This window comes from Crassostrea angulata, chromosome 8 (genome assembly GCF_025612915.1).
Source record: "Crassostrea angulata isolate pt1a10 chromosome 8, ASM2561291v2, whole genome shotgun sequence".
In the NCBI taxonomy this organism is placed as follows: Eukaryota; Metazoa; Mollusca; class Bivalvia; order Ostreida; family Ostreidae; genus Magallana; species Magallana angulata.
In genome coordinates this window covers 53,458,815-53,481,413 of record NC_069118.1, presented here as the reverse complement: position 1 = coordinate 53,481,413, position 22,599 = coordinate 53,458,815, and the positions used below count along the sequence as shown (strand labels likewise).

The 22,599-nt window shown below is 34.4% G+C and overlaps 2 protein-coding genes and 1 pseudogene across 2 annotated transcripts; 2 read left to right on the top strand and 1 right to left on the bottom strand.

Annotated features, from left to right (window-relative positions):
- Window positions 1-186: 186 nt before the first annotated feature.
- Window positions 187-5,028, top strand: LOC128159467 (tripartite motif-containing protein 2-like; annotated as a pseudogene).
- A 138-nt stretch (window positions 5,029-5,166) lies between these two features.
- LOC128159499 (protein SEC13 homolog) lies at window positions 5,167-11,513 on the top strand. The gene is made up of 10 exons (XM_052822617.1): window positions 5,167-5,291; window positions 5,596-5,640; window positions 6,416-6,531; window positions 6,939-7,090; window positions 8,279-8,368; window positions 8,630-8,673; window positions 8,870-8,997; window positions 9,383-9,503; window positions 10,209-10,346; window positions 10,870-11,513. Exons 1-10 carry the CDS (start codon window positions 5,289-5,291, stop codon window positions 10,969-10,971), a joined length of 939 nt encoding a protein of 312 aa, XP_052678577.1. The 5' UTR covers window positions 5,167-5,288; the 3' UTR covers window positions 10,972-11,513.
- Window positions 11,514-12,515: 1,002 nt separating this feature from the next.
- On the bottom strand, window positions 12,516-21,598 carry LOC128159521 (ras-like GTP-binding protein RHO). The gene is made up of 4 exons (XM_052822640.1): window positions 21,444-21,598; window positions 19,996-20,164; window positions 16,322-16,705; window positions 12,516-13,427 (listed from the first exon to the last, which is right to left on the bottom strand). Exons 2-4 carry the CDS (start codon window positions 20,149-20,151, stop codon window positions 13,005-13,007), a joined length of 963 nt encoding a protein of 320 aa, XP_052678600.1. The 5' UTR covers window positions 20,152-20,164; window positions 21,444-21,598; the 3' UTR covers window positions 12,516-13,004.
- Window positions 21,599-22,599: the final 1,001 nt, after the last annotated feature.

Here is a 22,599-nt window from a genome sequence, read left to right as displayed (position 1 = left end):
CATCTCCATGTTGTGGCGTATTGTTTATCGAAATAAACAATTGAAGTCTAATTATATAAGTATTTTTTTTAAAGTGTCACTGAACAGCAAGGCACAGTGGGTTAGAGGGTTTACCATGAATCTGTAAGTCACGAGTTCGAATCCCCGCTGAGGGTTTAACATTTTTTACCTCTCTAAAAATTTTCAAAAGCCATTTTTTGGTCAACTAGTTTAAAAAAACAACTAAATCAGTGAAAGTATTCTAATTTAAATCTAGTTCAAACTATTCCTGTATCATTGTTTATTGTGTAAATGTGTTTGACGAAATGATTATAAATATAATATTAACATGAAAGAATTTTGTTCACAATATCAGGATATAAGAAGGGAGACAAAACAATAATCACTATAAAAACTTTCAAATATGCAGGTCTCCCTATCAAATTACTGTAGCCTTCCCGTTATCTTAGGTTAGAATGTGATTTACTAAGTTAAACATGATTGGTTGCCTGAAACTTATTATAAAGGCATCATTATTTTAAAACTAGTATATAAGGCATTGAAATGTCTAACTACATGAACAATTGAAATTGGCATATGGGCATATACATTGGTCACATACAAAATCAACCCGAATGAATATTTTTTAACAATAATGTCATAGCAACAAACTTTTTTTTCAACGATGACTATCAGATGCCAAAATTTCCCAGCATTCTCGGCGTTATTATTGGGAAGACGGCGGGGGTCTCAAAAGAGACAGACCTTTACTTTTAGAACAGGAGATGTAGAGCTAGCGTAGGCTTGTGTCCCAAGTTTTCTAGCAACAATCTAGCTCGTTAGTGAATCTTAGAATCACCGAGTTTGATTTGAAGTTTTTTAACACTTTGTGTACCATTTTCATAATGGGTTCTTTCAAGTCCATCCGCTTTCTAAGTTTAAAACAGTTCCTACACTTTTTGTGTTGGACTACAATCACCTGATCGAAAACACCGTTTTCAGTTGTTTTAAATATTAATTTTAACTAACGGCAACCTATAGCGCTATGACAAATCACTAATTATTACAAAACAATAATCGACGTGAACTTTCAAAGCACGACTGTGATTTTTATCCTTGATCCGACACTATTCCAAGGTACAAGTAATTTATCAGGTGATCTTACACAGGTAAACAGACCAGGAACAAATGGCAACGTTTTGACTAACCGTGTTTGATTAAGGTATATGTTTCTTTTTGTACGTAGTTGTTTCTTTTCTAACTTTTTTAACGTATGGTTTAATATATATTCACCATGTTCACAATCAAAATGAAAACAATTCCTTTCGATGATTTTAATTATTGCTTCCAATTTTACAATAACAACGTGTAAAGATATAGACTCTGTGTCAATAGATGAATCGAGAGCCCAGATTTTTTTTTATCGTACACGTCCTCATAATCTTTGTACACTCACTCATTTTTAAAAAGTGAACGATTATGTAAATGTAGATAACACACTTCCCTACATTGTACATAAATATCGCCATCTTGAAATTTAGTTATCCCTTATAATACCAGCTAATTATAGACTAAATTTGTAACAGTAATTTTGCCTATTCGATAGAAAAATAGTGTTCTTTATATATCTGCTGCTAGTAAATCTCCGAACATACATGTAAATACTGAAATACACACGAGCACACAGCGGGTGCGACCGGTCGGAAGGGAATTCTTACTCCTCCTAGACACCGGATCCCACTTCTATCTTTTAAGGGGTCCGTGTTGCTTTGCTATGAATTTGTATTTCACTATATGGGTTTTGAGATGGTTTACATAAAAAAGATTTACCACTGCACATGCGCCCACTTGTCGGGTCTAGGGCATTTTGTTTGTGAGTTGATTTAATAAATTGAATGTTTGCTGCAACATACTGTAACGGTACGGCCGTTGGCAACGAAGTCATTATCCTTGAAACTATGGTTTTTTAAAAAAAATACCTAAGATGGATATTTTAATCAAAACACGATACTTATCATACACATGTAGTTATTCATAAAGAAGAGAAAGTCAAGTACAGCCTCTTGTATATTTTATGAGTATACGTACATGTACGGTTATAATCATTTTTGCATATTGATAAACTATGGACGCAACAGACACATTCATTAAAAACTTAAAGTTTTATTCTTTTTCTTTAAGATCTTTACGGTGAAAAGGGTGTTTGAGCATGGACCAGAGTTGGGCCCAGGATGTGTTACGGTGTCGTCTCTGTGAGACCCCGGGCCCCCCTATGTACTGTGACATTTGTCACATACATCTGTGTAAAGCCTGTGTGGGGGAACATTGTTCAGATATATCAAAAGAACATAAAGTGGTTCAATTTGAAAAGATCGGATATTCTATTCAATGTCCCAAACATTCCTCCAATACATGTGAACTTTACTGTGAACAATGCGATACTGCTACTTGCGAAAAATGTCTTTCTTCTAACGTACATCAAAGCCATAAATTTGTTGAAATATCAAAAAACATAGAAAACAAGAAAGAAGTCATTCAAAGAGATATACAAGAACTAGAGAAATCCATCTATCCTAAATATCAAGAAATTGTATCTAACATCCAAGATCAGAAAGCTGCTTTAAATAAAAATTCACAGAAATTGACTACAGCTATCAACCAGCATGGAGAAGACTTACACTGTGAAATAGATACCCTGATCAAGAAAATGAAATCTGATCTTGGAAAAATGGACTCCAATCATTTGTCTGTTTTGAATAAACAGGAAGAGGAAATCAACCACACTATTTCTAAAATTACAGAGATCATTGCTGATCTTATGAATTTACTAATTTCAAATGATTTTAGCATTGTCTCTGAGTACAAATCCAGGAATGATGAATTCAGAAGATTGCCTCCTAAACTCACCGTTTTCTTACCAAATTTTACCCCTCATGAGATCAACAAAGAACAGCTTTATCAACAGTTTGGTTCTCTGTCAGCGTCATCTCTCGAAAAAGAAGAACATGGCTACACAATGGACTCTCCTGGTGCTGGGTCCTCTCCCCCAGACAGACCGCTCATTGAAGTACCACGGATCATCACACAGATACACGCTGAGTATGGAGAATATAAACTAAGTGGTGTTTCATGTCTGAATGATGAAGCGATATGGACACGTGGAGAGGACAAAATCATGAGACTGTACAATCTCAGTGGAGATCTGCTAAAGTCGGTCCAAACCAAGTCAGGAAACAATCCACAGGACATAGCAGTGACGGGGAATGGAGATCTCGTTTACGCTGATTACGAAAATTATACTGTGAACATAATGAAGAAAACAAAGCACCTTGCATTGAACAGACTACGGGGTTTGATATGGGGATGGAGACCTTGTAGTATATGCTGTTCTTCTACTGGTGACCTTCTGGTTGTAATGAACAGTTATGATGGCAAAAAAGCAAAAGTCGTGCGTTACTCTTGACCCATGGAAAAACAAAGCATTCAGTACGACGACAAAGGACAGCCTCTCTATTCATTTCTTAACATTAAATACATAAGTGAGAACAAGAATCTAGATATCTGTGTGTCAGATTGGGGGGCAAATGCAGTAGTGGTGGTCAACCGAGCCGGTAAACTCCGGTTTACCTACACTGGTCCTCCCTCTACTACCAAGGAATCATTTACTCCACTTGGAATCACTACAGACAGCCAGGGTCGGATCCTGACAGCAGACTGTCATAACCACTGTATCCACATCCTGGATCAGGACGGACAGTTCCTCCGCTATATTGACAACTGTCATTTACAGAATCCAGGGGGTTTATGCGTGGACACCAGAGACAACCTTTTTGTTGCCGAATTAAAAACAAGCAAAGTGAAGAAAATTCAATACTGTGTATAAACAAACTGGTTTGAGAAGAACACTATAAATTTACAACGCTTAATTAAACTTTGGTTTGCTTCTGACGAAATGACACAGTCATTGGATAAAACGCCTCGCGTAATTGTCGTAACGTCTAAAAATCGTTTGAAAAGTATTCTTTTCTTAAGTTTATAGATAAGCAAAATTTAGTCGTGGTTCGAGAGAAAACAAAACACTGGTTAAGTTACCGACCAAGGCTTTACCTAGCCGTGTAGGGACCTTAACATCAGATATTGTCGATGGCAGCCCGTGACAATGTAATAGTGCATATGTGTATACGATTAATCAGGTCCTGTTAATGGAAGGCAATCAATCGAATATTGTTTTTATATTAACACTGCAACCTAAGAAACTGATTTTAGGCTTTATTAAAAAAAAAGAACGATTGTTGTAAGTTATTAAATTGTTTTTTTTTTAATAAAACCTGCTTAGATATTACTTTGTAATCAATATTAGCGCAAACTGATATTAGATATATCATTGCACGTACAATGGTGCTGAAAGAACATTAGAATATGTTGGTGAAATGATAAGTAATTAATTAAATGAAATTTTAATGTATTTGATATAAAGAATTCAGATAAAACATATAATCTTCCGTATATTTTTCAACAGAAGGGCACCTTCCAGTACTAACCTGATCGGCTTTTGACGTGTAACATTAATGGTTTGTTCTCCAACAACACTTTGATACCACGTGTAAAACAAATACATGACACTGTACTGTAACTTCTCCACCATCCTCCCAAGTCAATGGTTACTGATCCGCTCCGCTCTACACAGACCCTTGTTTTTGTAGAGCGGATCAGATCAGAAACTCTTGACTTGGGAAGATGCTTCTTCACTTACAATTTTTTTTTTATTGGGATCTGTGGCCGAAGTGAATACCGAAGTTCGGTATTCATGTATAAACATGCGTTCCAACATGATTAATATTTTTAGTCTTGTAAAATGAAATGGAATAAACACCTCTCTTTTATTCTCTTGAGGTGTAGTCAAAGTACACATTTCCTTATTTTTTTCCTCTGTACTAGGGAGTTTCTACGAAAGACGAATAAGGCCACATAAAAAAAATATTTTTATCTCGTAATTACGAGAAAAGATCTCGTTTTTATGAGTTAATTATCTCGCCAAGTTATTACGAGAAAAGATCTCGTTGTAATTTTTTTTTAAATCATTAAAATTAACGATGTAAAAAAAATTTAAACGATAGTAGGCCTATATACAGGTCCTTCATGAAACACATTTTTCCAACTAGAACGAATAAGTCGACGAACGAGTTGTTGTGAGCTTTATCCGGAAGTAAATGCCACGTCCGTTTTTACACGGTTTACCGGCAAAGTGGCATAAAAACTGACGATATTTAAAAATTTAGGCACACTATTAAAAATTGAACGCTACAAAGATGGTGAGTAGAGACACGCGTATTTTATAAGAGATATATTTTGTTTATTTTCTTCTAAACCTATTGTGAGAATCTGAATGATTGATACAAACCCAATCTTGTGTATAAATCAAAATATACTTTGTGTACCATTTGCATAGCCAAACATTAATTGTTTTTACTTTAAATATCGTTTAAGAAATTACTGTAAGATAAAGAAGAACACAAAAGCTAGCAAATATTTTGGTATATTTATGTTCTGTTTACTTTCATTCATTGTCCTTGATCATGTTGATTGTGTATTAATTTCACAATTTGTATTTAACAGGTGTCTGTCATCAACTCCATAGATACTTCTCATGAGGATATGATTGTAAGTAACATACCTAAATTTGGTGAATGGATTACAATTGAAGCTTGGTGAATGAGTAAGACGAATCTTCTAGCTACCCTAGTTAAAGTTCAGTCCACACTGTAAAAAAAGTTGACTCGAGTTGTTTCCCTTTGCGGTTTTAAACCCAAAGGTCAAAAGGGAGAAACTGTTTTCCATTCTTTTTGCAACTACTGTGGAATCATTAGATTTCGTGGTGGCTCAATTTTCGTGGAATTCGTGGGTACCTCTTATCCACGAATTAGCATCCTCCACGAATTAATAAATTTAAGTAATAAAGTCATGTTTCGTTTTGTAGATATAAGAGAATACACGAAATTACGTCCCCACGAACCTGTAAAATTCTAGCAATCCACGAAAATTGACCCCCACGAAAATTAATGATTCCACAGTATAGATATTTGTGCATCTTTTGTTGAAATCATTTTGAAATTAATATACTCTTTCAATGTATGGATTGTTCCATCCTTGGGCAATCAAATTACACAACAGAAAAAAATGGATACAACTTTGAAATATTTATCACATTAATGTTCAAGCTTCTTATCTTTAAAACGCAAGTTGAACACATGTATTTAATCATATTATCATTGCTGATTTATGTAAAACGTACTGCATACGAACTACTGGTTCATATCAGTTGGTTGTTTTCATCAATCAAAAAAATATTATTCTGCTAAGTTTCACAGATGTTGTTATATTGTGTATCCCTTTATTAATGAAAAATATTTCTATTGCTGTCTGTTGATGGTTTTAGCATGATGCTCAGTTGGATTACTATGGAACAAAGCTAGCAACCTGCTCATCAGACAGATCGATCAAGATCTTTGACGTCAAGGGGGGACAACAGACCCTTGTTACAGAACTTAGAGGGTGAGTATAATATAATTATCTGATACCTGAGCTTATGGATTACTGAACCCAGGGGTTGAATTTTAGTTCAGTTCAGTGTCTGCTATTGATAAAGAAGAAATAAATCAGGAGATTTGTCATAACCCAAGAATAATTTGTTGAAGCGTGTCCTTGTGACATGAAGCAAGATTAATTATAGTTTAATACAAAAAAATTACCACAAATCTCAATCCAATTCTCGTCCTAAAATATAGTGTGGGTTTAAATTAAAATATGGAAATTTTTAAGTGCTTAGCACTTTAAAATCACTGTGACATATCATGAATATTTGAGATATCTATGTAAGAAATATAGAAGTTCAACTGTGAGTAGATGTGTGTGAATCATCTGATTTGGGTTTGGCAGTATTTTAATGTACTTGTTGACAGACATGATGGACCTGTTTGGCAGCTTGCTTGGGCCCACCCCATGTTTGGGAATCTAATCGCATCCTGTAGCTACGACAGAAAAGTCATCATCTGGAAGGAAACAAACGGATCATGGGGGAAACTTTACGAGTATCAGAACCACGATTCCTCTGGTATAATTGATTGGCAGTTTGTTTAGAAAACATTTTACTTTTTTTTAAGATCAGAGAGGTTTAGCAGACCAACGTGTACGTGTACTTGTACGTGTAGGTTACAAGTTAGAAGTACCCGTACCAGCTCCATTACTTTTCTTGTTTAGCAGTTGTAACGTGTACTTGTACGTTTATATGTTTTAATGTAATTATGGATATCCTATCCTACTAAGCTGAGAATGTTGGTTATAAACGAAAAATAGGAATTCTGCATGTGTTAATTTTATTAAACATCATTTATCATATATGCACATTTTTATTTATCGCATATTAATAAGATAACGGAGCCATTGCATGTTTTGGAGGAAGAGATGCGTGAAATAAAACTCCAATAACATATTAAACGCTAAATACTGTGAAATCATTAGATTTCGTGGTGGCTCAATTTTCGTGGAATTCGTGGGTACCTCTCACCCACGAATTAATGTCCTCCACGAATAAATAAATTAGGACCGTAAAGTCTTTTTTCCTTTTGTGAGTATCAGAGAATACACGAAATTACGTCCCCATTAACCTGTAAAATTGAAGCAATACACGAAAACTGCCCCCCACGAATTTTAATGATTCCACAGTAAATGAAAATTTATGTTGGTAGATATCAGTATTCGCATTGAATACTCAGTCTTAAGAAAAGTTAACATATTTTTTAAAATTAATAGACAACAGGGAAACAGAGGCTACAAGTTCGACCTAACGGGTACTTTGCAATTTACACGTATGTTCATTCGGGTACATACGTGTAGAAATTCGTCATTACACAAACTGATTACGTAATGCACATCTTTTCCGTTGTACACGTACGCGTACACGTTGGTTTGCTAAACCTCTCTAACAAGAAGTGAAATTCAAACATGTTAAAATCGAAAGTTGTTAAGGAATTCAATTTTGAAATGAAAGAATATGTACTGACTCACTTTAAAAAATACTTTTTTGGGATATATATGTAGCAAAATATAATAAGGCTGCAATGCAATAATAAGAATGTTGATAAATTTTTGTAAACTTAATTTCATGCTCATAGATTCAATAGTTTTTAATCATCATGCAGATTAGGAAGTTTTAAGATTGAATCTTTAGATTAGAGTTTGTTTTAAATTTTTTTTTTGTCATGATAGCTGTAAACATGGCATGCTTTTAATAATTTTTCAGTAAACTCAGTGAACTTTGCCCCCCACGAGTTTGGACTTCTGCTGGCTTGCGGGAGTTCCGATGGATCAATCTCCATCATTTCCAGCACTGGTGAGTCTCCCTCTCTATAGGAAGTTATTTATTATTTATTCATGGGAAAACAATTAAGCCAAATAAAATCAATGTTTTGGTTCCCGGTCCAAAAATGTCAAAATGTAATGCAAGAGGTAGGCATCTTTTATTGAAAGATTTGCAATGGACCTGAACTAAATTTTCATATATTAACTGGAAAATAAAGATTGAATTACCAGTATTCTCCTTTTCAACATAAACATTCTTTTTAAATATGAGGAATGGGTTTTGTTTCTGTAGGGGATGGAACGTGGGATGCCAAGAAAATTCCTAATGCTCATTCTGTAAGTGTGTCAAGATTAATATTTGTTAGTTGAGATATCAGTTTGATTTTGCTGCAGTTTCTGAAATAAAGAACACAGGATTGACAGTCCAGTTTATTTTGTATTTGATTGATTTTTGAGGGAATAAATTAATCTTGAAAACCTTATTTGTTATGATTGTCACAAAATTATTATATATTTTTTTTTCAATTTCTAGATTGGTTGTAATGCAGTAAGCTGGGCCCCGCCGATCAATCCTGGAGATCTATTGGACCCTTCAGGTCGACATCAGCCAATCAAACAGCTTGTATCTGGAGGATGTGACAACCTAGTAAAAATTTGGAAGTATGAAAAACTTTTCATCCAGTTGTTTTTCTGTTTTGTTTTTTAACTATAACTGCATTTTTTTGATCCTGAGATAATTTATTTTGTCTAAATTTGACCAATATCGCTCATTCTAACTGAAAATGTAAAGTGGGGCAATGATAACTTGTGGTGCCTCATTTTTTGTAGATTTCACATGTTACTCTCACTAATGAATGAAAATTCTCAAAAAATTGTGAAATACAGAATTTATTCATTTATCATACAAGTTAATCCAGTAAAAAAAATGACAACCAAAGAAAATAGGCTCCTAAAAAAAATTAATGATTCCACTGGGGTAACATGTATTTTCCTGAGGTTTGATAACTTTATTGACCTTTGACCTATGGCCTACCGTATATTGTAGAGAGGAGGATGGTCAGTGGAAGGAGGACCAGAAGCTTGAAGGTCACAGCGACTGGGTCAGGGACGTTGCCTGGGCGCCCAGTATAGGTCTGCCCAAAAGTATCATAGCAAGCTGTTCACAGGTGAATACCATCTGATTGATCCATTCCTTGTGTCTTTACTTCAGCTCAAGAATAATTATACCAGAGTTGTTTACTACTATAACATCTGTGAAGGGCTTAAACCCCATCATATGGGTCTGTTTTTCACTAAATAATTGCACTACATACTTAGCTACAAACAGCTATGATGGTTTATAATTATTCCATTTGCTGCTATGTACATGTAAAACTAACTAAAGACACTGCTAGAATGATAAGCAGATACTCATGTATACTGTGCTACATTGTATTTCATTACATTATAATGTATCCCAGCATTAGTAAGACAAAGCATGCATTACTTTTATACTGTAAATATAGGTACAGTACACATTGGTTTTATTTCCCTATAAATAAAAAATATGTGTCTTAAAATGATGTGCATGGTAAAAACTGCATCACACATTGCATATGCAGACCATACTTCCTATCCATACATGTTAGGTATAAAAAGCAACCAATATATATTGAATATACATTTTGAAACATTTTTGGAACATAAGAGGGCTGTTAAAAAATTACACACTGCTATCGTTTACTCTTACAGAAGTACAAGGCTTAAGGTGTTCTTTTATATTTATAAATAAGAATCTGATCATAACATGTACAATTTGGCATCAGAGTTTGCTCAAAATTTTATCATGATCTGATTGCTTTTTACATTCTTTAAAAATTTTGATTGTTTAGGATTTGAGAGTGATAATCTGGACCAACGACGGTAATGGTTGGACACAGAAAGTGTTAAACAAGTTCAATGACGTCATCTGGCACATCAGCTGGTCCATCACGGGGAACATCCTAGCAACGTCAGGGGGTGACAACAAGGTAATGGCAACCGAGATGATTACTGTCAGGGGCGGGGGAGGGGATTCAATTCCTTATGAGACTGATTAAAATTACTTACCACTTTAGTTATATTATAAAATAATATTAACCTATTTAAAATATTGTGTTATTTTTCTCACACATTTTAGAGTGAAATCCCCCCCCCCCCCCACACCATTGATATTGTATTTGAAATGATTAATCTCTCTTTTGATGAACATATGAACATACTGGTATTCAAATATAGGATACATTTAAGTATAATCATATAATTATCAAACTGTATCCTAGGGCAGTAATAAACCAAAAAAGGGTAGAAAGTTATTTGTTATTCTTTGAAGCATATAGGGAATAAGTAGTTTAACTGTTTTCTTAAAGCTCATAGAAATCCCTTCTCTGCATGCTACACATATAAGGACACATGTGGCCCATGGATCTTTTTTTTGAGAATGGTGATTAATTCACAAATTCCCAATCCAGTGGTACATTGAGAATAGCTTCTTATATTTTCCTTCATTAACAGGTCAGCCTTTGGAAAGAGACATTGAATGGAGACTGGGTGTGTATCAGTGATGTGAACAAAGGTCAAGGACAAATTTCAGACGGTCAAAGGTCATTGTCATAGTTACCAACCGCAAAATTATATACAGTTTTCAATGTTTTTATTGTGTTTTGCAATATGAAGAATTCTGGAAACGCTTTGAATTATGGGAATGAAGAGTCTAAGTCTAGTACAAGTTCTAGTACAAGTTAAGAAAAAGCTGAAACAAAGGTTTCTGTGTTTGTTATTACCCTGAATCTGCAAAGTGAAAGTGAATAAAGCCTTTTAGTTAAGTTCATACAGAAATAAAAGATTTATATGATGAAAGCTTTTTGTAACTTCATTTTACATTTCCTGATTTGATGCAGCCATTTTGATTTCATTTATGAACCATTACTAAAGTTTTGTGCATTATAATTATTATGAATATTGTTTATATTTGAAATAAGACAGTTCCTAAACTTGAAGCAGTAAATTGTGAAACAACAGGATTATGATTGCAAGCTGCTGTTAGTATAATTCAGTGATGATGTTCTGTATCGTAATAATGTAATATAATAATGTAATGAGTGAGAGATTGATGTAGTGAAGAGTGAAAGATAGGTGAATAAATGTGACAAATTTGATCTGGTGTTTTTATTTTAATCATTTGTAGCTGCAGGTCTGTAGCTTCCGGTCTGAAAAAAATAGGATGGATGACCTGAATTTCTCTGTAGAGCTACAGGTCTGCAACTATATGTAGGTCATTTAAGGACTAGAATTTTTTTTTTCCAAGTTTACGAAGATGGTCGGGGTTTTAAAAGTTCATGGACAGGTATACAATCATTTCTTGCAATGAAATATGGTTACTTATGTGCTAACGTTTTTGTTCTATAAATATAAAATAAAAATATAGCATAAATTGTGATATTCAAATTTTATGGTCGTCCATGGTTGCTTCCTTTCTTATTCTGAGGATAAACATATTTGGTAGAAAACAAATCGTTTATTATGTGTACTTCTTGCCTACCGTTTCATAATCGGGCTTCATTGTGACCTCGCCCTACAACTGGGGATTATGATTTGAACGCACTTGAATCTACACTACCTGAGGATGCTTCCACACAGATTAAACCTTTTCGACCAAATGGTTTGGAGAAGATTTTTTAAACATTTCTTCTCACTGAATAAAAATTTCCAACCCCTCCCCACCCTACCTTCCGAAATCTTAACTTGAATCTACACACTATCTGAGGATGCTTGCACACAAATCTGGATTCATATTACTCGCATAATATTTCAGAATATCTTTTAAGAGAACTAGACAATCTGAAAATTGCTCCAAACAAAATACGAATAACTATTCCACAGCAGGTACATACGTACTGCTAACATAATTATACAGTTTAATATATATAGCGGGTTATGTATTTTTCTCCATCTGATTAAAATCAGAGCGACATATCATTAAAACGGGAGCATCGAGGATCTGATTTAAATCAGATTGGTACTTTTCTGCAATGTCGCCACCTTCACATCCCTCATGATACACCAAATTTAAATATTAAATAAATACTGCAGTTCTGTTCATCAATATCAGCAGGCACATCGTGTTTAATCCCATGTGAACAAAAAAAACCCCACATCAGTTTATCTTTGGTTCCATTTATTAGACAAGCTACGCAATAATTAAACAATGAAAGATTACGAACTTAAATAAGAGTACATGAATAAAAAGTTGTTGTCATTCTCCCTCTGAACAATAGAATTACGACTATCAGAAAACTTAAAACAATTTAGAAAGGTTAAATTCACTCCGTCCGCCGGATGTCGTAAAAAATTATTAATAAAAAATGCACGCGGAGCGGTATCCATGGAAACATTACGTCATGACACAAATGTACACGTCACACAGTCAGAATGTCAAGGCTTGTTACACAGCATCTTTACAAATGATAAACACTAAGTAATGATTACACGTTATGATAACTTTGTTCAGAATCAGGAATGGCGCTTTTGTTTATATTTACTCCTCTACAGTCGGGAGCTCAGATTCCGCTTTTCCATTCCTTTTTTACAAAATAAATGTCAGTTTTAAGAAACAAGAGATGGACCCTCCCTGACATGCGCAGTAAAAGTTATAGGGTGACGCATATTCCCTTCTTCTTTTTCTTGGTTTGAAGCGCTGCTCTGGTAGCGTTCTCGAATACCTCGCGAACACCCTCCTTTGTTTTAGCCGAACACTCCAAGTACCCATATGCGTTGATCTTCTCGGCCATGGCACGCCCGTCTTCCGGTCGTACAGGCTCCTGTTTCATCTTCATCAGCTCTCGCTTCGTACTCTCGTCATTTCTTAGATCCTTTTTGTTGCCTACGAGGATAATTGGGACACTGGGACAGAAGTGTTTGACTTCGGGCGTCCATTTTTCTGGGATGTTTTCTAAACTGTCGGGGCTATCTATAGAGAAGCACATAAGTATGACGTCTGTGTCGGGGTAGGAGAGTGGGCGGAGTCTGTCGTAGTCTTCCTGTCCCGCTGTATCCCATAATGCCAACTCAACCTGAAAAACAATTCAGAGATACATAAATCACTAGAACTTACGACAGGATTCAAGTTTCATGTAGACAGTTCTACTTACGTATGCAAAAACCGGATTATTCACTCAAAACGCTGAATAGTCCTTAACTTTTCTTAAATCCTTTTTAAAATATATGGCACACAGAAGGAACAAATATAATTGTCTAACTTTGATTTGGTTCCATTCATCGGATATTACATGTAGATACAAAGGTTTTTTTTTAATCAGGGAGGGTTGGTTGGTTATAAACTTATAATAATGGTGGACCCCCTAGGAAAAATATTTGGGGAGGCGCATGAATAGGTGGTGTCAAATCCTGTTTTCCAAAAATGTGAATCAGGAAAACGACAATGACACCATTTTGTAAAGGTGGTCTTGGAGGGGACCTTAAATACTAGTAATCCAGAAATAATTATGACAGGTAGATCATGTTTTTCAACCTAGACTATAGACGTGTTCATTACTTTTTATAGAAATGTTCAACATTCGTATAATAAAACCATGTTATAGGGACCGAGACACGATTGAGATGAACATTTTATTTTTTATGTTTAAATTGTTTACGTGTCAGTGTGCATTTTGAATGATTGACAACAATTTAAATGTTAGAAAACAAGTTATAACACAGAAGTAAGAAATCCTTCTTATGTAAGCAGCTGGAGTCTTATATTTGTTTACAGATACGTTTAATGCTAAGTACAGATATTACTTTGACAAAATGACTCATGCCAAACAAGATAAACTGTTTCAATGTGTTCATAAATATTATCAACAACAAAAAAGCAACTATTGATCAAAAATTACACCAATATCACACATATGTAAGAAATAACACGGCTCGAGCTTTGCTTACAAAACAAAGAAGACCAAACTCTGTATATTGCTTGTAGCTTAATATTTCACTTTAAAACTTTGACGAATCAATATTATAAGAATATCTATTTTTGGTATTCCAAATGCTTTAAATGGGGAGGAAAAGTGAAAATGCTGAGCTCAAATCACGTCAAAGTCCCTTCAAGTGGGATGGGTGGTCAACGTTTACGTTAAATACTTAAATAATTGTGTAATCTTTAGCTGTAAACTATTCGTTAGTAAGGGAAATTTGATACATTTTGGAATATTTTCTTACATTTTATACAGAACTCTTCTTCTCAAAGAGATTAATTTAGTCTGAAAATGGCCACGACCATCCAACTCTCTTAAATAAACGTGATGAAAACAAAATCAGAACATTTGTAACAGAGGAATAACGTGGTTATGCATGTTTGGTGTTTCCGAGACTTAAATTTATCACTTTATGTCCAATGCTATAGTTTAATATGTTAAAGAACATATTTTAAATGTGTTTTAGTATATGTTGAACATAGGTTGCAATATTATACATTAAGCATGATAATTAGACTTTTTTTGAGTCTAAAATAGGGGGGAGGCAAAACCCCCTATTGTTGGCATTGTTTTAATGAGCAGGTCTAAATAAGCACAAGTGAAATACTAGTATCCGTCATCAATTTGCCAGGTTTTTGCATAAAAAGATAATTTAATCTCAGAATAATAATATCCATGTAACAAAATACTCTGGACACATTTTTAATATTGTGTCTCAATATTGTTGTCAAGTACAAGCAATATTTGAAGGATATATTAAATAAATAACACTCCAAAAAAGGCATTTCTGTGTTTTTATTATGACAAGATATGAAGAGGTCTAATCACAGTATCTATACAATGAAGCCGTTTGTTGTTATAGAATAAAATTATAATATAAACAATACCTAGTGCTCTACATAATACAGCTCATACACAGTTAGCTCCCTTTTCTCGCATTAAAAAAAGAAGTCTCTCTAACCCTTGTTAATCCCATCCCTTAAAAATTTGACTCGATCATATTTATACAAGGAACTTATTATGCTATGAAAATTCCCAAAATGTTGTTTCTTAAATTATGTTGAATCTACCAGGTATCCATCGGCACAATCTACTCCTTATAAATAACATATGGTAAGCAGGACAGACAAATCTGACAAGACATAAGAAATCAACAAGTACTTAAAGTTGTTAGAGATTTGTGAGTCTTAGCAAACTCTGAGTCCTATAAGCATCTTATCAGCTCCTCAGACAAGCCATTATTAGTGACAGTGGTCACATCATTAATTTGTGTACTGGGATTATCTTTCAAACAACACAATTCCAACGCAGAAACAATAAAGATTACATGGCCCCCGTTATAATAGAAACAATTGTTAAATCTTGGAATGACAAGTTCCTGGAATGTTTACGATAACCATTCAGTAAATCCTCCAAAACTACAGGGGCCACTAGTTCTCCTTGGGCAGTTGAACTCACATGAAGCTTATGCTTACCGCTCCCATACTTAAGTATAATGTCTTTGAAAGTTGAAACAAGTTATGGACTTGAAGAAAGAAATCAAGGTATCCATTTGATATATGTACAGAATTAGTTTAGAAACGCTTCCTTTAATCTTCTTAAAAGGAAAAATGGGCATGTCGTACTGTCTACCTCACGTAAAGAACAAAAAACCCAAAATCTCCGAGAACCTTACGAATATCATAATACTTAAATCACATTAAAATAACTATAAAATTTTAAAAGAATTGGTGAAGCATTATTTTCAACGCTCTTTCTATCTCATTCTCTCTCTTTTTCTCTTTTTCTCTTCTTCCATTCAAACATTTTGCTTGACTCCATTTCTCAAATACGGATAGTACAGTAAGAAAGTGTTTTGTTTTTTTAATATATAATATTCAGGTCTTCAGTAACTCTATTGTCTTTCGTCAAGAATAACAGAGAAAGTCCTTATAAGACCAGCACCAGATGTCTTAAAGCAGCAGACATTTCCCCTTCTTCTTCTTCTTTACTTGAAGAGCTGCCCTAGTGGCTGTTTCAAACACCTCCCTCACTCCCTCCTTTGTTTTAGCGGAACATTCGAGGTAGGCGAAAGCGTGGATTTGTTCGGCCATCGCCTGGCCCTCTTGCGATTTGACTGGTTCCTGTTTGCTTTTTTTGAGCTCTTTTTGTGTGTTGGGGTCGTTTCTGGTATCTTTCTTGTTGCCAACCAGAATAATGGGGACATTTGGACAGAAGTGTTTGACTTCGGGCGTCCATTTTTCTGGGATGTTTTCTAAACTGTCGGGGCTATCTATAGAGAAGCACATAAGTATGACGTCTGTGTCGGGGTAGGAGAGTGGGCGGAGTCTGTCGTAGTCTTCCTGTCCCGCTGTATCCCATAATGCCAACTCAACCTACAAGTCAAAATGTCAAAAATTTATTCACATATTCCCCATTTTCATTTCATATGGGCTGATTTTTAATCTTTTTGAATTTCTGCATTTTATGTAAATAGTAGTTTTGTGAACACTTCTACAAACAAACTATCTGTCTGTCACTATAAATTATGACAAATCTTTTAGCCGGTTGTTTTTACCACACACAGATTAAGAAATAAAGGATGTTAGTCAAGGACATATAAATTTAAGCATAAAAATCATAATAATTCAAATAAATTAACAATTTCAAAGACAAACTATTTTTATTAAAGTTTGAATAAGAGCGCCAACTTTTGAACTGGTTAATAAAAAATAACTTTTAAGAAACAAAACTGAAGACTTTTTCCAAATCAAAGCAATTTTCTCAAATATTTTAAAGATCAAATCATACAAATATGTTGTTTGTATCAAGTGTTCTGCTACAAATATCTAGTGCAAATATTTCATCCAAAAGCTGTCCCACAGAATATATATATTAACACATACAGGCAATAATAACTGTACAACATAGGAACATGGAAATAATGTGGAACTAAGCAACATACAAATTTTACATGGCATGCACCTATCATTACTTGCACAACCAAGCATACAGGGTAACTCTAAGGCTGACCTATTGGGTCCGAGGTCAAATTCCTAGTTCAATAGGTCACGACCCTGGGTTTTGAAGGTCAAGTTTTGTTCAATGCAGGAATTCACAACATTAAGATAAATGGAAGAAAGCAGAGACACATGCTTCCGCAGACCCCAGAAAATGCGTTAATACCCTAAAGCTACTTAACTAAAATACAGAGTGGAAAACTCAACAAGTTAGAGTGTCAGAAATTAAAAAAAAACTTCTCCATTTAACATTTAATACTCGTCTTGTATCTGAATGTGTGAATTTTATGAAGTAGTTACAATCTGTTTTATCATCTGGAAATTTTTCCTTGTGATTCTCCATCTAGACATGTCAATGCGAGATATCTGAATATTTTCCTTCTGATAACTGATATCACTTCACCCAAAACGAACAATGTACCGTATATATCAGTAAATCATGTACATGTGTGTACCCCCTGTGCATCAAAATCTCAACTTGTTTTAAGAAAATATTTATTCACCATGATTTTCTGTCTTAAAAATAATCATTTCAATGTAACTATTATAAATTACTGGTACTTCCAACTGAGCTTTGTATTGAACACATAAAAATGATACTATACGATGAATGAAAAGGCAATATCCCATTACTATATATAGTATCAGATATTGATGTTGTTTAACGGTTCTTTCAAAGCTTAATAAAAACATGAAAATTTGCTTATAAAAAAAGCAATCACTTATGTACGAAAATTTCAAATTACATGTACTATGGGAAAAAAAATTGTTGATGGCCTGACCTTAAAAATCTCTATTAATAAAAATGTGTGAACATCTTGTTAATCTGCAACTAAACTCAAAACAAATGTACCTAGAGACAAACACAGAGAGTAGTCATTATCCTATAATTGATAGTTTACATAACCTGACTGTTTATATTTAAAACAGATATCTGGGGTCAGTCCTTTTAACAAACTGTTTGGTAAGTAACAGTGGTGGGAGACTGGGCATCATTTAGCAATTTGTATTGGGAAAACAGTTTATATCACTTGCTTTGTCATTGTTAATTCATAAAGTGTACTTATCCTCATATTTCACCAAGATTATCTTTATTATAGTTAACATGGTTACACATGTTAATCTTATCCTAAATGACTGCATCACAAGTTATTTGCTTTTAATTTTTAGAACAATCTCTCTCTCTCCCCCCTCAATCTTTTCAAATTTTTCTATAAATCAGACAAACAGTCACCTTTTTTCATGTCATAAACAAATGGAGATATGTTTACAATATACATTGTTAGTATCTGTGTTAATGTTTTCCCCCCTGTGTAGGCTTTCTCCCCACACACGGAACACTTCCTTGATATGCACACTCCACAATGTATGGTGTTACATGGTGCCACATATCCCTAGCATTTGCCTGAATTCTACAAGCATGCACTTCTTCCCTTCATGCAGTTCTATAAACACATAATGAGTGCTCCCTCCTAAAAATTCCACACTACTAATGAATGCTCCCTCTGAATGCAACTTAAGCTTTTCTTTTTTCTTCTCTTTTTTCCAGTTGTAGATTCTACCTTGTTTTGCTTATTTATTTTTATTGTGTATATTACTCAATTTACAGTTACATTGTCATTTGAACAGTTACTTCCTTATTCTGTGTGCTTAACAATCAAGTGGCTGACCGAGTAAGCTAATATTAAAGATAAGTAAGGACCCGCCCAGACTTTCTCTCTATTAATGTTTTCTTGGTCTGATGTGATTATTATGTTCATGTAACTTGGTCTATGCTTCAATTTGTTTAACTCCTTCTTCAAAATAATGTGACAGCCAGTCAATAACTTAAAAGTTATTCTGCATATGATTAAATGTTAAAAAAAATGTTGATATGCCTAGCATCAAAGAAATGTAAGAAAACTTACATAAGTTTTGTTATTTGTGAATAAAGAGAAAAAAGTCTATGGGAATGTGTAAAATATAACTTTTGAAATGTTAGCAAATGAAATACAAAAAGAAACCAAATGTTACAAAGCATGCTGACTGTTACAAAAGAAAACTGACGAGTCCAACTTGATTACTGGTTACTGGGGCAAAAAACTGTACGATCCTCAAGAACGGTGAGGAATATTAGACGAGAATACAAAGAGCATGCTGAATAACTACAAAAAACTAAGCAAATAGTTAAAGAAGGCGTAAGGCAACATAAGGTTCCCAGAGTTAGAGGGGAAAATGTGAAGCTGAGTTAATAGTGCACAGATCTCCCTCCGGAAAATAAACAACAAATCTACAGACCATGCCGAGAAATAGAGACTCACCCTAGATCGCCACCTGTCTTCTAAAAAACCAAACCGCGCACCGAACCCAGACACTGGGGGGACGAATAGGACGTCAACAGAAACAGTACAGAGTCGACCCAGAGATTTATCTTAACTAAGTTCACGACAAAATCAATATAAAGACGTAAACAAAAGTCACCGAGAGTTTTCCCAGTCCTTGAGAGACAAGAGTAAAAAATTCTCTGGTGGCAAAACACAATTTATTGCAACATATTGCTCAGGTTATTGCAGTTCAACCCGATCAACACGCCTAGGAGATCCCTGCCTCAAAATTCTTGGATTCTTCAATGCTGGGTGTCTGAGGAAGCTGTGTGACAAAAAAAAAAATTACCCATAATCCCTTACCTGCTTTCCATCGACCTCAATGTCTGCCACATAGTTTTCAAAGACAGTTGGGACATAGACTTCTGGGAACTGGTCTTTGCTGAAGACGATGAGGAGACAGGTTTTACCACAAGCACCATCTCCTACGATTACCAACTTCTTTCTAATGGCTGCCATTTTTCAGCAGATTCTGAAAAGATTATTTTAAAATTTAGATATTCAATTTTGTGAGATTTTGTATCAGGTACTTACCGATTGGTTCAACATTTAGCAATGTATGTACATAAAGATTGAATATATCATATAGTTATAAAAACAATGTTAGAAGCCTTCATATATTCATTCATTTCATCATATTCATTTGAGTCAAAATACATCCATGAAAAAACAAAAACTGTAACACATATGCATCTTAGCATTACAGTACAGAATTCAATTCTTGGAACAAGAAACTGGAAGACTAGAAATTCAATACCAGTTCAGATTTGAATTCTTTTCTTCATTCCTCAATGATGTATTTCCCTACAAACACTATATCTTTCTTTGAGATAATTTTTTTTACTTCTTGTATACCCTATCAACATAAGCTTGTCTGTCCACCTTGTTCACTTTCTAAAACACTCCTGCCAATATTCTTGTGAGCACTGGTTCGAGGTGAGCCATAAATGACGGACTAGGCTGTAATTTCATACCTCAATCATTGAATTGTGTTTGGTGATTTTCAGAATGTTGAACTATATCTCTTTTCACAAGTTTACTGTGCATCCTACAGCGTCAACATATGATGTTGCTACATCAAGTACTGTACATGCTGTAAAACCAATTGAACGCATCACCTCTATAGTCAATCCGCTGAGACCTAACGTTCAATCCTATAACATTACATGCCTCTATCTGTGTTATTAAAACGAAAAACAAAGGAAAAGTGAAGAAGTTGGTGCCAAACTTGGAAGGTCAAACTTGATTGTAACAGGAAGTGCCCATCCAAACAAAATACTGTATATATTGTTTTTAATCAAATTATTACCACTTCAGGATTGTTCCTGATGTTTACAGTGTATTTCGTGGAATATTAGCTTTCTAGAAGCTTGTCTGTGCAGATTTTGTAAATATCTCCATGCTCTAGACAAGTTCAACTACTTTGCATATCAGGCCTATCAACTTGATCAATGGCGGACAACCTCGCCATTTATGTTCAACAAACATGAAATATGAATGACTTTAAGCACAATACGTCTAACTTATGTCGCATTTTTTTAGCCGTTATACTATTGCAATACATCAGACCTCTATTTCATACATAGAACAAAGCAATCGCACTTGAAATTGGGTTTGTATTTAAAAATCGGCAGTGAATTCCATATACGGATACAAGCCATTTTATCCAGCTCAACACCTCTTACAAAAGAATATACAGTTACATATTCAGATCATTTCATCTTAAGTTCATTAATTGTCTACATCCTTACCTTATTTACAAAAATACCTATATGTTATTCTACAGTCAGTTCTACCATTCGAAGCACTGAGTCATTAAACATTCGACCACACCTCAATTGCTTCCTAGAGGGGGATCCGACTAATGAAGAATCATGGGAAAATTTCAGTGCGATCGGTAAAATCCGATCATTTCCGCTGGTGCAACGAGCGTTCACAATAACAAATTGGGCCAAAACTAAATGATAAAAACTTGCATATTTAGTATAAAACTATCAAAATTACCTGAGAATTCTCCTGGTTCAAAATTGAAGCAAATAGAACGAAAAACAATTTATATTACGAGTTCATGCAATCGCTGTAAATAGACGGTGTATCTCTCGCTGATTGGTCAACTATTTAAAGCATTTTTCAACGCTGTCTAAAATTAGATGCCCAAAAGGGAGGATCATAAAGAGAGTTTGGGGAGCGTATCGAAATAAATTAACAAGCGAATGAACAAACAAAATGGAGAAATGGATTAATAAACTAATCGAACAGTTAGGCCTATACACGTATCAATGAGATAAAAAATCATCAGAGGCCTGATGCAAAATGGTAGTTGATCGAATAAAAGAACTTTGTTCCTTTCCTTTATTGTATAGCATTAATGTAATAAGCATTATTCAACAGCAGAAATGTTCTTAAAAATAAAAAAAAAAAAGTAAAAAAAAAATCAAAGTAATCAGTTGTAGGGTTAATTAAAACCGAGGCATATCGTAGATTTAACGCGATGCAATATTTCTGAGTGTAAACTATATATATATTTGGTGAATTTCAACTAAAGCAGTTTGATAAATCAAATATGTTGACAAATTAAATTTAAAGCCATTCATATTGCACCTTGCCCCCCCCCCCCCCCTCCATCCCCTCCATATTTACCCACAACAAAAAATCTGCTCATGCATTTGCCTGTCCTTATTTTGACAGTGTATATATTTTTTTGTAGCCTATTCTTATCAAATAAAAATGTCGTAAATGATGCTAAACCGTGCGTACCGTAAGTTGGTCTTTGTTTTCAAATAATTTAAATTACTGTGGCATGCGCCAAGGACCATTTCTCGCCAGTGCATTGTTACGTCATTTTCGTATAGAATTTTTATGTGTTGATAAAATTACTTAACAATTTAATGCGCCGGCGAGAATTAA

Coding starts and splice junctions, on each gene's coding strand:
- LOC128159499 (XM_052822617.1), top strand. Junction 7,091..8,278: donor TCAGAACCACGATTCCTCTG/GTATAATTGATT, acceptor ATAATTTTTCAG/TAAACTCAGTGAACTTTGCC. Junction 8,369..8,629: donor CTCCATCATTTCCAGCACTG/GTGAGTCTCCCT, acceptor TTGTTTCTGTAG/GGGATGGAACGTGGGATGCC.
- LOC128159521 (XM_052822640.1), bottom strand. CDS start 20,151: ATGGCAGCCATTAGAAAGAAGTTGGTAATCGTAGGAGATGGTGCTTGT. Junction 16,706..19,995: donor TTGAGGTCGATGGAAAGCAG/GTAAGGGATTAT, acceptor TTTGACTTGTAG/GTTGAGTTGGCATTATGGGA. Junction 13,428..16,321: donor CCACTAGGGCAGCTCTTCAA/GTAAAGAAGAAG, acceptor ATTGTTTTTCAG/GTTGAGTTGGCATTATGGGA.